This window comes from Osmerus eperlanus, chromosome 19 (genome assembly GCF_963692335.1).
Source record: "Osmerus eperlanus chromosome 19, fOsmEpe2.1, whole genome shotgun sequence".
NCBI classification, from domain to species: Eukaryota; Metazoa; Chordata; class Actinopteri; order Osmeriformes; family Osmeridae; genus Osmerus; species Osmerus eperlanus.
This window is the reverse complement of record NC_085036.1, coordinates 12,844,148-12,857,179: the sequence shown is the minus strand read 5'-3', so window position 1 is coordinate 12,857,179 and position 13,032 is coordinate 12,844,148. Positions and strand designations below refer to the sequence as shown.

The following is a 13,032-nucleotide window of genomic DNA, read 5'->3' as shown; positions in this document are numbered from 1 at the left end:
TATCTATTCCGTTCTTGAGGTATTGATATAAGGGCGTTGGCAATTGTTCTTGTTTCATAATTCATGCTTCTTTAATTTGTTATTGATCCTTTTATATGAGACAGTAAATGTGTTACGTAATAAGATGCATGCATTAGAAACATTATTTTACAGTCCAAGTGTTGGGGATGGGCTCTAACAATGGTATAGTATGGACCTGCCTTACTAGAAATATGTACTTTTAATCCATTTTCGGTGCATGGTGGATGGTCGGAATAAAACACCCAAAGAACAGTCAAATTGATGCTCTCAATGTCCTCAAGTCCTATTGTTTTAGAATAGCAACTGGCGACAAGAGTAGATCGCTCCAACCCGAAAATTGAGAGGGCGTTCAGTTCGCCTTAGCAGCAGAAAATAACCAATCGAGGAACAGCAACGGATGACAACAACGGCTTCTTTGTTATTTCTGACCAATCCCAGTGCGTCTGCCGGATTCAGTGGATTTCAGCTCCACCCCCACTCCCAGTTGTGCCCTGTGACGTCACATCAGCTGCGGCTCGCCGCCGACGCAGGGCTGGGTTTCCATTTTCATAGCGAGCAAGTTTCAGATAGGGAACAACAATATGGAGCCGGAGATGGAGGACAAGACATTGGATCTTATGGTGAGTTTCACACGAGTACTTTGTTAACGAACGTCTCGGAAAAAGGGTACTCTCGCAATTGAGTCAGGAGATGGATTGAATGAGGACAGAACTGTATTGGTTGACCAGCTACAAAAGCTAGCTAGCAAGCTAAATGCGGTAGGCTAGAGCTGATGTAGACAAATAGCTGGCTAACATTTGTTAGCTTGCTTAGGAGGGCCGTTGTAGCTAGGCTAACTCAATAGCCAGTTAATATGCCAGTTAATTAGATCCTGATTTAACATTAGTGTAATTTTATTCTCGGCAATATTGAGAACTGTAATAGTCCCCGTCTGACTTAATCATGTGGAATCCCTCATGTGGAATATGGCATAAAGAGACAACTTATGCCAAACCTGCTTACTAGCCAAGGCAGCGAGCTAATATCCGGTCTCTAAGCACGAGCAACGGGCACAACACGGGAAGGGTCTGCGGCAATCCGTTTGTTTAGTTCGAGATTATTAGCCTGCTAGACTAGCTAGTTGGTTTGTAATTTAATTTGATCAGACAGTCATCGATATATCCAGCTAGGTACAGTCAGGACGAAGGACGTAATATCGTTGTATTTAAGTAGCTAGCTAGTCTAGCTGTCTGTGATGTAAATTAGATCGTAGCCAGTCCTCAAGTGCAGATTTGACTGTTCAAAAAGGCAGCCAGCCCGTATGGCTAGCTATCCAGGCCTAGCGGTTAGCTAACACTTTAACTAGCAATTTAGCAGATAGCTAACGGTGGCTAACTCTCCCATAAGCGAGCTGTTAAATGGCATTTCAATCTGCGTAGAAGGAAGTGGTTCGCTAGCCAGACACTATTTAGCATACTGAGTGTCAGATTTTACACACACACCCACAGGAATGAAAACTGCGGTACTGATTCAAGTGTGTAACCTTAACTAGAAAGTTAAGTTAGTTACAAGTAACCAAGCCGGCACTAGCAGGCTAGTCGAGCTAGCAAAACTAGCGTTATATGACACTTTAGTTACACCATAACGTTAGCTAAGCGGTTCAGTGGCAGGGTACGCATTCACATTATTACATGAGCAAAGTTCAGTTAAATCTCTCTCTTCGTGATGATGACATAGTCAGTCATATTCAGAAATTAGATGTTTGATATTGTTTAGTATGCTAATCGTGTTGCAACAGTATTTTATCTGTGCCTACACAACACCCCCAACACAACTTACACACATACAGCCTTACGTGACCTCCACCTGCTGTGTTGGCCTTTATAAAGGGAACGGCAGGGAGACCCAAGACAACTGCTGCATAGCCAAGACCCAACTGTTCACAGTGGACTTTGTCACAGCCTTTACATTTAAGCTGGTACAGGGAAAATTGATCAGTTTTGAACATGTGTTTTGTGTTTAAATTCCAACCTGAAAGACGGTGATGGTGGTGTCAGATTGTGGGTGTGCTGGGGGGAGAACAGGCAACTGTTGGAACAGCCATGCCCCCCCACCCCCAAATCCAACTAGCCTTTACACTGAAAACAATTGGTTTACTTGACATTACTATTGGCCCAATGTCATTGGTAAATGTAATATTGTGATTGGCATCAGTAAAGTGTGTTGAAACACTGTCTTGGTCTTTTGAATTCTCATCATTGCAGATATTTCTTCTAACTCTCTCGCTTTGGGAAAAAGCGATTTTTCAATTTTTTTAACTGCACGATTCACTGATGAATGTTCACTCCCTCTTTTCCATCCCCTTCAGAACAACACCTTCATGGATTCGCAAACAGACGAGCTCTCATCAAAGAAGACGACAGTGTTCAAGGTTTGCACCACACAGTCACATAACCCAGTCTTTGAAAAACATGAAAAGAAGTCAGCCCACAAGGTTTATTGACACATTAACACTTTGTTGTGTTCCAGCAGTCGTAATATATAGCAATTTCCCTCTCAAAACCGATTACAAATCAAAACATTTGTAAAGTTCATCCAGAAGACTTATTTAAAAGCATAAACCATGTTGTCTTAGCCTTGTCAGTCTGTCAATTTTATTGAATATGAAACAAGACATTAGGCAACACTATTTAGTAATGTACATACGATATGAAATTGCACAACTTAACTCAACAGTACCACCTAGCTGGATCCACAAACTGTTCACCTCAAGGGCACCTCTACAGCAGGTGATAGCCATGCTGGCTGTTCATGCCAGCAGCTGTGTAATAGATAGTTTGACTGCCCAGGTAAACTGCAGGCTCGAACGTCCTTATCACATTCGATGGTGAGCTAATTTGACCCCTCCCCCCCCCCCCCCCCCCAAACGTCTTCTGCCTTCAGATCACAAACGGTCCGATGACGGGCTCTCGGAAGCGCCCATCGGAAGGGAACTACGACAAGGAGAAGGATGTTTGCATCCAGCTGTTCGACCAGTGGTCCGAGGCTGAGCAGGTGGAGTTTGTGGAGCACCTCATCTCACGTATGTGTCACTACCAACACGGCCACATCAACTCCTACCTCAAACCCATGCTCCAAAGGGACTTCATCACTGCACTGCCAGGTAACTTATTCACAGCATTCACACCGTCAGTCTGTAGTATACTTGACTATTTACCAAATATATTTTCGAAATTAAAAAAACGGTGCTTACAAGGTCATCCACTACAAACCAAGGGAAGCCACTCACTCTTGGGGGGTATAATCTCAGGCCATGATGTGCCCAGTGGTGTTGATGTGTGGTTGTCGTCCTCTGGACTCCAGCTCAGGGCCTTGACCACATAGCGGAGAACATCCTGTCATTCCTGGACGCGCGGTCGCTGTGTTCGGCCGAGCTGGTGTGTAAGGAGTGGCAGAGGGTGATCTCCGAGGGCATGCTGTGGAAGAAGCTGATCGAGCGCATGGTCCGCACCGACCCCCTGTGGAAGGGCCTGTCGGAGAGGCACCAGTGGTGAGTACCGTCGGAGATCACCCTGGTCCAGGGGGTCCACTCACAGAACCTGCCATAACCCTAGTCCTGATCCAGGGAGCCCACTCACAGAACCTGCCATAATCTTAGTCCTGATCCAGGGAGCCCACTCACAGAACCTGCCATAACCCTAGTCCTGGTCCAGGGGGCCCACTCACAGAACCTGCCATAACCCTAGTCCTGATCCAGGGAGCCCACTCACAGAACCTGCCATAATCTTAGTCCTGATCCAGTGGGCCTACTCACATAACCTGTCATAACCTTATGTTCTGGCATAGAAGACATGCTCGTACGATAAAATAAATGAGTCAACCATTTATGAATCTGAAAAAAAAAAACCTTGGTCTGGTTATCGACCTTTTCCCCTCCCTGCTTTGACACTAATCTTCACCCGATACAGTGCTTCACCTGATACAGTGCATCCAAGCATGCTGATCTTGGGCTTGAGGAATGATGAGATTGATTTATGTCTTCTCTCTTTAGGGAAAAGTACCTTTTCAAGAATCGAACCACAGAAGTTCCGCCAAACTCCTACTACCGTTCCCTCTACCCCAAAATCATCCAGGACATAGAGGTGGGTAGAGTGGGTACTCCCCCCCAGCCGTCTCTCCAGTTTGATAGATGGATAGATAAGCCGCGTTTCCACTGCAAGTACTGGAACCAGTCAGAAATGTTCTACGCTGTAAGATCCACTCCCAAAGTTACTGTGTTTTGAAAAGTACTACCCCTGGAGTAGACCCGGTTCCTGTGATGGAAATGCGGAGAGTTCCAGGGGACAGTTCCTAGCTCCGGGGGAAAGTTCCTGCGATGGAAACGCGGCCATAGACGGGTACTTGACTCATCCCAGAGGGGAAGTTGTGTCACAGTTTGTCGTGGTTTGTCGGCTCATCCTCCTCCTCCTCCTCTCTCTGACGCCAGACCATCGAGGCCAACTGGCGGTGTGGCCGCCACAACCTGCAGAGGATCCAGTGTCGCTCGGAGAACAGCAAGGGGGTTTACTGTCTGCAGTACGACGACGACAAGATCATCAGCGGCCTTCGAGATAACTCCATCAAGGTGGGTCCGAGTCTGCGTGGGAGCCCATGTCATCGCCCCTTCTGTGTGGGGGGGTGTTCTTGACCAGCTGTGTGTGTGTGTGTGTGTACAGATCTGGGACAAACAGTCTCTGGAGTGTTTGAAGATCCTTACAGGGCACACAGGCTCGGTGCTGTGTCTGCAGTACGACGAGCGGGTCATCGTCACCGGATCCTCCGACTCCACTGTCAGGTCAGCAGCTGCTCCGCCTCTCCTGTCTGCCTCTCCTCCTACCCCTCTCCTCCTACCCCTCTCCTCCTACCCCTCTCCTCCTACCCCTCTCCTCCTACCCCTCCCTTCCTCTGGCTCTTCTCCTCCTCCTCTTCACCTCCTCCTTCACCTCCTCCTTCACCTCCACATTCTGTGGATCTCAAGATGTCTTTGTCTCAGTTGATCGCTTTGCAACACAAAGGCTTTTGCTCAGTGCTTATTCTCTCTCTCTCTCTCTCTCTCTCTCTCTCTCTCTCTCTCTCTCTCTCTCTCTCTGTTTCTCTCTCTTTATGTCTCTCTCTCTCTGTCCCTGTCTCTCTCTGTCTCAGGGTGTGGGATGTGAACACAGGCGAGGTGCTGAACACTCTGATCCACCACAATGAGGCGGTGCTCCACCTGCGCTTCTGCAACGGCCTGATGGTCACCTGCTCCAAGGACCGCTCCATCGCCGTGTGGGACATGGCCTCGCCCACGGACATCAGCCTGCGCCGGGTGCTGGTGGGACACAGGGCCGCCGTCAACGTGGTGGACTTCGACGACAAGTACATCGTGTCTGCGTCCGGGGACCGCACCATCAAGGCAAGCTTCCGTCACCGTCTCCTAGAGACCAGTGGTTCCCAACCCTGCTCCTCAGGGAACACCTGTCCCGCATGTTTTCGATGGTTCCCTGCTCCAACACACCTGATTCAAATGAATGGTCATAAGCCAGCTTCTGTGGAGCTGGATAACATCCCATTCATTTGAATCAGGTGTGTTGGAGCAGGGAAACATCTAAAACATGCAGGACAGGTGTTCCCTGAGGATTGGGAACCACTGTCCTAGACTGCTCGTGTGGGTGGTTGAGAGAGTGGGTGTCAGTGCGTGAGAGAGCACGCACGTTGGCCTGTCCCCTTCCGAGACGTCTGTTCGAACGCCCCCCCAGTAGGGAGCAGCACAGAGCGGGTCTTGATCCGAGTCCAGGCCCGGGTGTCAGATGGTCAGCCTGGCCGTCTCCTCACCTCTCCCTGTCCCGGGCCTCTGTCTTCCAGACGCAGGATTTGTGGCTAGCCAGGATTCCAGAAACAAAGCCACCATAGCCAGCCCACCCATCGTCATGGGAACAGGGCCAAGGCATTCCGCACCCAGCCGGCTCCTGCACTCTACGCCCCAGTTCTCTGAAAACATTCCCAGAGTAACAAGGGAGGGTCCACAGACGTGTGTGTGTGAGAGAGAAAGTCATCGAGTTTGCTCTGGATCCTACATAAATTATGGTTACCATTAGCAGTGCGTGTGTGTCAACGCCGGTGTGTTCACTGGCTCGCAGAAGTGGCACCCTCGAACGCGCGATAGCCTTCAGAACGGATTTATCGTGACCGCGAAGGCTGTTGCCGTAGAAACCTCGCCGCCCCGGTCTAGACGATGATTAATAGTGAGGTGGCTACAGAGAATGGGAAGCAAAGACATTTACGGAATGTTGCATTCATGCCCCCCCTCCCCTGTGGTGTCCTTGCTGACCTCTGTGTGTGTGACCTCTGTGTGTGACCTCTGTGTGTGTGTGTGTGACCTCTGTTGACCCCCCAGGTGTGGAGCACCAGCACGTGTGAGTTTGTGCGCACGCTGAACGGACACAAAAGGGGCATCGCTTGTCTGCAGTACCGGGACAGACTGGTGGTCAGCGGTTCCTCGGACAACACTATCCGGTCAGTGTGTGCTCCTGTGTGAGAGAGAGAGAGAGAGAGAGAGAGAGAGAGAGAGAGAGAGAGAGTGTGTGTGTGCGTGCGAGAGCGAGAAGAAAAAGAGGTGGAATTGTATCCCCCCCTCCACGTCTTGTTTCAAGCGAGCCACAAATCTCCTCTGACGTTGTGGGTCTTACCCGTGTCTCCCCTCCCAGGCTGTGGGACATAGAGTGCGGGGCGTGTCTGAGGGTGCTGGAAGGCCACGAGGAGCTGGTCCGCTGCATCCGCTTCGACAACAAGAGGATCGTGAGCGGAGCCTACGACGGGTCAGTCTGATCCTTCCTCCCAGGGCTCTGGGGCTTGGCCCGGGCTGGGTCGGGGCTGTGCACCCCCTGATTTGATGACTTGGCTAATGGGGATCTGTCTCCCTGCTAATGTGTTTTATTGGGGACAGATAATCCCATACTTGGGCATGGTTAATTCTTGTTATTCTCTGACTGTTAATCTTGCACTCTGTGTCCGATTCGTAATCCTTGCCTCGGCCCCTTGGTCCGACTTAATCTGTTAGACTGTTAGTCAATCTTGGCCCAGGGGTAAGGGATCCCCGCTTATCCAGTAATGTGATTTCGGACGACGGTTGGTACTAATTGTTGGTGTTGTTTTGTCACTGGTCTATAGTAATACCCCCCCCCCCTCCTCCCTGCTGTTTCATTGTAGCAAAATCAAAGTGTGGGACCTCCAGGCTGCTCTGGACCCCCGCGCCCCAGCAAGCACGCTCTGTCTGCGCACACTAGTGGTGAGTCTGGCCCCTGGCCTGGAACCCGGCCCCTAACCCTGGAGCTCTCAGAGCACAGGGATGCAGCCATGCTAGCGACAGCGGCTTGTGCTTGATACCGACTCTCCTAACCCCTCTTTCAGGAGCACTCTGGGCGCGTGTTCCGGCTACAGTTTGATGAATTCCAGATCATCAGCAGTTCCCATGACGACACCATCCTCATCTGGGATTTCCTGAACGTGTCCACCAATGGGCAGACAGAGGGCAGGTCGCCCTCCCGCACGTATACCTACATCTCCAGATAGCAGGTACCTACATCTCCAGATGGATATGTATCGATTTAGCTTGCGCTTTTATCCAAAGCGTTGCACAAGGGGGATTTCAACCTTTAGATATGCAGTCGGATGCTCTTAACCACTAAGCTGTCTTCCGTGTCCTCAGGGTGGGGCCAGTGGAACGTGGCGTGTCTTCGGGGACAGTACCGGTGGCCAAGTCTCTGTGTCAGTGTGTCGGGGTCAGAGGTCGAGGAAAGGACACACCCTCCCCCTCTTCTGAGTACTCCACCCTCCTCTCTGTGCCATCTCTCCACCGTTCTCCTGCTGCTGCCCACTCCCTCCCCTCCGCCCAGCGCCTCCAAATCCTCCTCTCAGCACTGGCACCCCCATCCCCCCCCTCCTCCTCCCTATACCCCCACAGAACAGTCACACAGAGACCCCCCCCAGTACCTTTTTAATCTGTTCAGCAAAGACAGAGGGGAAAGCATGGACATGAAGGAGCTCAACCAAGTGGATATAGCGAGCGAGTGGAGTTACCCTGAAGAGGGGGTGGGGGTGGAGGAACGGTCCCAGACTCGGTTCTCTCCCCACCCCCCCGTGACCCAGGCCTACTCACCCGGGCCAAAAGACTATCAATCTTGTTTTTATCTTTTTTTTCTTTTTATTGTTTTTTTTTTTTTTTTTTTTTTTGGTGGCAGAAAAAAAAGAGACTTTGAAAGAGAGGTCAACATGTATATATCCTCCCAGAGGACTGTACTGCATGGATGAATGATGGGATAATATTGTGTGATTGTGACCTATTTCTGTTTTTCTATCTTTTTTTTTTAATTTCTTTGTCAGTTTTTATTTTACTTGGGATTGTCTTTTTGTTTCTTTTTTTTTTTGGGGGGGGGGGGTGGGGGGGTTCATTTGCCCATCTTTGTTACATTGTACTAAAATTGTAGTTTTTTTTTCTCTCTCCCAAAACCCCTTTAAACCTGTCTGTCTGTCTTGTTCAGCCCCTCTTGCTGTCTGCCTGTCTAGGTTCTGAATGAGCTGAAATTAGTTGTAAACAGAAGTGTCTTGTCTAAAATGGTGTTGTATATTGAAATGATTTTTTAAAGGAAAAAAAAAAAAAAAAAACATTATTATTAATAAGAATAAAGTACTTGACTGTGAAGAAGTGTTAAACAGTGCTGTGTGTGTGTTTCTTACACGGTTCGAAACCCAGCTGGTTGCAATGATGATGCTGATCATGGCACTGGTGTAGAGGCCACCACCCAGATATTTCACCATCTTTTCTCTGGAATTGTCTTCATTCTCTGTAGTCTTTTAGCAGATGCTGTTATCCACGCTTTTGTGGCCGAAGATGTTCATGAAGAGCAACAGTCATGTTGTAGTTTTCTCTGCATGAGTTAAATGTTACATTTATGTTCAGTGACCACCAGAGGGCATTTGTTCTCCAGAGGAACCCTGTACTGATTTACATAACCTATCCTACATTTTTACATTTACATTTTAGTCATTTAGCAGACGCTCTTATCCAGAGCGACTTACAGTAAGTACAATGACATTCCCCCGAGGCAAGTAGGGTGAAGTGCCTTGCCCAAGGACACAACGTCATTTGGCACTGCCGGGAATCGAACTGGCCTTCAGATTACTAGCCCGATTCCCTAACCGCTCAGCCACCCGACTCCCATATCCTATTATATGGGAGAGGACAAAGGTCTCTCAGCACAATGTTGAAAATTGTAAATATGCTTTTTTTTTTGGCTTTTGCTGCTCAAAAGCATATAGCCTCTTTATAGAAACAATCGAGTTAAAACAACAAGCAAAATAAATAACTTTTAATATCATAATCCATAAGCAACGTAAGATCGTCTGGGTCAGTAATTGAAGCTAAGAAATATTACAGATACTGTTCTAGTTTGTACGACAGCCTTACATGTGGAGTGAAAAGTCAGGGGCACAGAAAATGTGGACTTGGTAGTAAAAAGTTGCCACACAAAGTGTAAAGACTGAAAAGAACATGACAAGTTCTCTTGTCTTGATTTCTGTACTAAACATTGTTCAGGTGTCTATGGAAGGGTTTGGAGGTTTTTGAGTGAATCGTGAAATGCAGATCAGATGTCTTTGATTGGAGTATTCATTGTTGAACGAACCTTATATTGTTCGGTTGTCTTGAGTGTTTAAGGACTTAGTGTGTAGATCAATATCAGTTTCTTGTAAGTGTAACTAACATTGCATTTAGTCATCTTGAATTGTACACCACCGTAGTCAGTCTTGGTGTCTATCAACGTGTTCACTAGTTTCTGTCTTCGGAGGGTGTTCTGAATTCTGAATTGGTTAGCTGTAGGGCTCAGAGCCCACTGCTATGAGGGAGACAGAATTTCAGAGGATCTTGGTGTCGGTTTGGGTGTTTCAGCCCTGCTACGAGAAAGCCAGGGTCTCTGAGGAGATGGGTGTCGGTTTGGGTGTTTCAGCTCCAGGTCTTATCTGCTACGAGGGAGCTAGGGTCTCTGTGGGGCCGGGCGTATGAGTGGGTCTGATCCCTCTCACCTTCTTCCTCTTGTTGACGGGGGTGAAGCGGAACGGCTGAAGGTCCGGCTGCTCCCCCACGGGGGGGCGTTTCAGGAAGTGGACGTCCTGCTGGTTGGGGAGTGTCTGTGACCCGCGCCGGGGCCGACCCCTCTTGGTGAAGCCCACGTACCAGCCGGGGTAGCAAGCTGACAGGAGGGCTGTGTAGTGGTTCTCCAACACCATCTCTATGAAGACGCAGTCGGCACTGCGATTGCTCGCCCTCTGAAACACACAAACAGGAGACGACTTAATAATAATAATAAAAAAATGTTTTCAATCAACGGATGCTTTGAACCAAGGGTGGATTTGAACCTGTGACTTCTTGATTTGCTGTCAAACGCACCGGTACTGAGCTATCCCCCGTAGGACCTAACAGATTCACCGGTAAGGGAAAAAACCATTGCAATCACAGCCGAGAGGAGGGAGTTTGTCAAATTAAAGTCACACTACGTACTGTATGCTAATTTTCTCACCTTTCCAATAAGCTTGCCTCGACGGTTCATGCAGAGGTAGAAGTCGGTCTCTCTTCCACGGATTCTCACCTGGCTACCGAACGTGTCTGCCTCCACAACTAACTGGGCTTCAAAACACCAGCACACAAAAACAAAGGATGAACAGGGGAATCGAAATAAAAAGTGTTGATATTGTATAGGGTCATGCCTTGGTGTATGTGTTCTGTATGTATGCCTGGTGAACATGAAATAGATAAATGGATAGAAATACTAGACAGACAGATAGGTTGACAGTGTTAGGTGTCGGGTGCACGGTACCATATTTGTCCCCATCCTCTCCCTCGGCGCTGATCCTCCTCCCCAGAACCTGGACATGTTTCCCGCTGGTCCTGCTGTACAGCTGGTACACCCTGTGGTGACGTCGACTCATCGTGTCTCGCACCCGGGTCTCATTCTCCACGTGGACCCCAAAGTTAACGTTGTCCGCCGCTAACACCTGCAATAAGAAGACCAGGCAGCGTGTGAGACAGTATTAGTCGTTATGTGGGTATATTTGTGTTTATTAATTATAGGCAAGCTAGCCCATTTATGATGTTTGTGTATGTATTCACCTCCAGGGGACTGCAAACCACCCACAAAGCCTGGACAGATCTGAGAACAAGAGAATATTATTCACTACACCTCCTCTATCCATCCATCCACCCCATCCATCCATCCACCACTTCCTCTCTCCTCCATCTTGGTAAACCGTGCACGCACAGCTTCAGTCATGTCCATGAATTAGTAACGCTGAGCCTGGCCCTGGCTAGGCAAAGGCAGAGACTTTGGTTCTATCCAACGTTTCATCTCCACCCCATAGCCTCCTGGCGGTGTGCTCATTAGGGAGGCCTGCCTGGTTCCCACCCCCCGCGCTCTCCAGATGTATGCCTGGAATGTAGCCTACAGCTGGGCCAAAGCAGACACAGATGTCTGCTCTACTTCCACTGCAGTCTACTTCTGTACAGCCTCGGTTTTACCTCTGAGACAAACGTGGTCAAATCAGATGGTGTCTCTGTTGACTAGGATTTGGGGGAGATGGTGAGGAAGGGGAAGCTGGGAACGGGGAAACTTCTCGTAATAAAGCGGTGTTCATTTACCGGCATACCTGCTTCAGGCTTAGCCACGCAGACGTCTGTGGATGCCAAATTAAAAGTGGGGATTTGCATATCACGGAAAGCTAAACATAATCAAAAACAGCTTCAACCTATAAGACTTCTACACAGACTCTTGTCGATTAAATAAACTGCCAACGAATCCGTACACATTGCGAAAGAATAATTATGACATGGATTGACGTCAATGTGAGTCCACCTTTAAGCACATTTTCTCACTTGTAACTTAGACAAAGGCAACAGTAAAGGTATCTAGTATTTTACCACGCAAAAGTTGATATTTTTACGCTCGCTGCTAGTAAATAACTATGTCACCAGAATGCATATGGAATCTGTATAATGTCTGAGCTATACAACGCGCGAGAAACCACACCTGCTGCGCCCACATGGCTACCCTATGGCCCAACTACAAACACATGCGCGCGTCTCACACACAGAACCTCACACGTGGATGATAACGGAACTGCATTTTCATTCGACTTCAACATGCAGATATCATGTAAGTCCAGGGCTAAACTGTAACAGATTCAAGAAAACTCCACGTGTCGAGTTCCATTAAGGCACATTTCACTTACAACAGGACCAGAGTTGAGAGGATATAAGTCATCGCTTGAGCGTAGCTGCCGTGACCAAGCCGCTATCCAGGCCAGGGAAAGTCAGGCACTTTGACCGGGGATTCCTCCACAGATCCGCTCGTTGAAGGATGGATCGGGGAAGAGCAACAATCCGTGCGGGCATCAGCAGCACACACCGGGCACATTGATCAGGAAGGATGCTGGCGGAGAGGAATGGGTTTAGTGATGTCACTGTAGCCAAAAAGTGAACGCGGATTTATAGACTACACAATGTCCCGAGTCCCGTCCTACTCCGGATGATGTTAATGACGAGGATGAAAAGGTGAGGGGAATTAACGTGCTGGTAGACTAGGCGTTCTCCATCCTGTTTGAGTTTTGAGTTGCTTTTTTGAGGTTAGGCTTTTGGTATTGTCTTATCCTTTCATTCTCTTTCCTTCTCTTGACTTGTAAATGCAGCAGTTGTTTTCCGTGTGCGTTTGTTCAGGCTTCGGGGTGAGATTCAGGTGGAGAAAAGTTACAGGATGCGGTGTCACCTAATCTCAGTCATTTGCAGCGCTAGTTCGAGATAATCAATACGTAAGAAATGATTGAACGTTACTGATATAAAGATATAACTCAATTAGAATGTTGTCTTTCAGTCATGTCTGTGTCTGTCAAATTTGTGCTTAGCCTTACAGAAAGTTTGAGGTTAGAAAAGCGGAGTTCCGTGGAGTTGCGCATGAGGGTATGTGGAAACGT

At 48.3% G+C, this 13,032-nt stretch overlaps 2 protein-coding genes across 3 annotated transcripts; one reads left to right on the top strand and one right to left on the bottom strand.

Moving 5' to 3' along the window:
• Positions 1-499: 499 nt before the first annotated feature.
• On the top strand, positions 500-8,732 carry fbxw11b (F-box and WD repeat domain containing 11b). Of its 2 annotated transcripts, none has more exons than XM_062486111.1 (13): positions 500-641; positions 2,369-2,431; positions 2,944-3,163; positions 3,364-3,550; positions 4,052-4,142; positions 4,487-4,624; positions 4,716-4,834; positions 5,182-5,431; positions 6,413-6,531; positions 6,723-6,833; positions 7,225-7,303; positions 7,426-7,590; positions 7,724-8,732. In XM_062486111.1, the coding sequence occupies exons 1-12, from the start codon at positions 603-605 to the stop codon at positions 7,585-7,587; spliced, it is 1,578 nt and encodes a 525-aa protein (XP_062342095.1). In that variant the 5' UTR covers positions 500-602; the 3' UTR covers positions 7,588-7,590; positions 7,724-8,732. The 2 variants fall into 2 exon arrangements, with proteins under 2 accessions (XP_062342095.1, XP_062342096.1); XM_062486112.1 differs by having other exon boundaries at positions 7,426-7,600; positions 7,741-8,732.
• A 636-nt stretch (positions 8,733-9,368) lies between these two features.
• On the bottom strand, positions 9,369-12,768 carry LOC134039921 (fibroblast growth factor 18-like). The gene is made up of 5 exons (XM_062486115.1): positions 12,295-12,768; positions 11,180-11,219; positions 10,887-11,064; positions 10,590-10,696; positions 9,369-10,338 (listed from the first exon to the last, which is right to left on the bottom strand). The coding sequence occupies exons 1-5, from the start codon at positions 12,324-12,326 to the stop codon at positions 10,036-10,038; spliced, it is 660 nt and encodes a 219-aa protein (XP_062342099.1). The 5' UTR covers positions 12,327-12,768; the 3' UTR covers positions 9,369-10,035.
• Between the last annotated feature and the right edge of the window lie 264 nt (positions 12,769-13,032).

Coding starts and splice junctions, on each gene's coding strand:
- LOC134039921 (XM_062486115.1), bottom strand. CDS start 12,326: ATGACTTATATCCTCTCAACTCTGGTCCTGTT. Junction 11,220..12,294: donor CTCTCAACTCTGGTCCTGTT/GTAAGTGAAATG, acceptor TCTTGTTCTCAG/ATCTGTCCAGGCTTTGTGGG. Junction 10,339..10,589: donor GAGGCAAGCTTATTGGAAAG/GTGAGAAAATTA, acceptor TGTGTGTTTCAG/AGGGCGAGCAATCGCAGTGC.
- fbxw11b (XM_062486111.1), top strand. CDS start 603: ATGGAGCCGGAGATGGAGGACAAGACATTGGATCTTATG. Junction 642..2,368: donor ACAAGACATTGGATCTTATG/GTGAGTTTCACA, acceptor CATCCCCTTCAG/AACAACACCTTCATGGATTC. Junction 2,432..2,943: donor AGAAGACGACAGTGTTCAAG/GTTTGCACCACA, acceptor TTCTGCCTTCAG/ATCACAAACGGTCCGATGAC.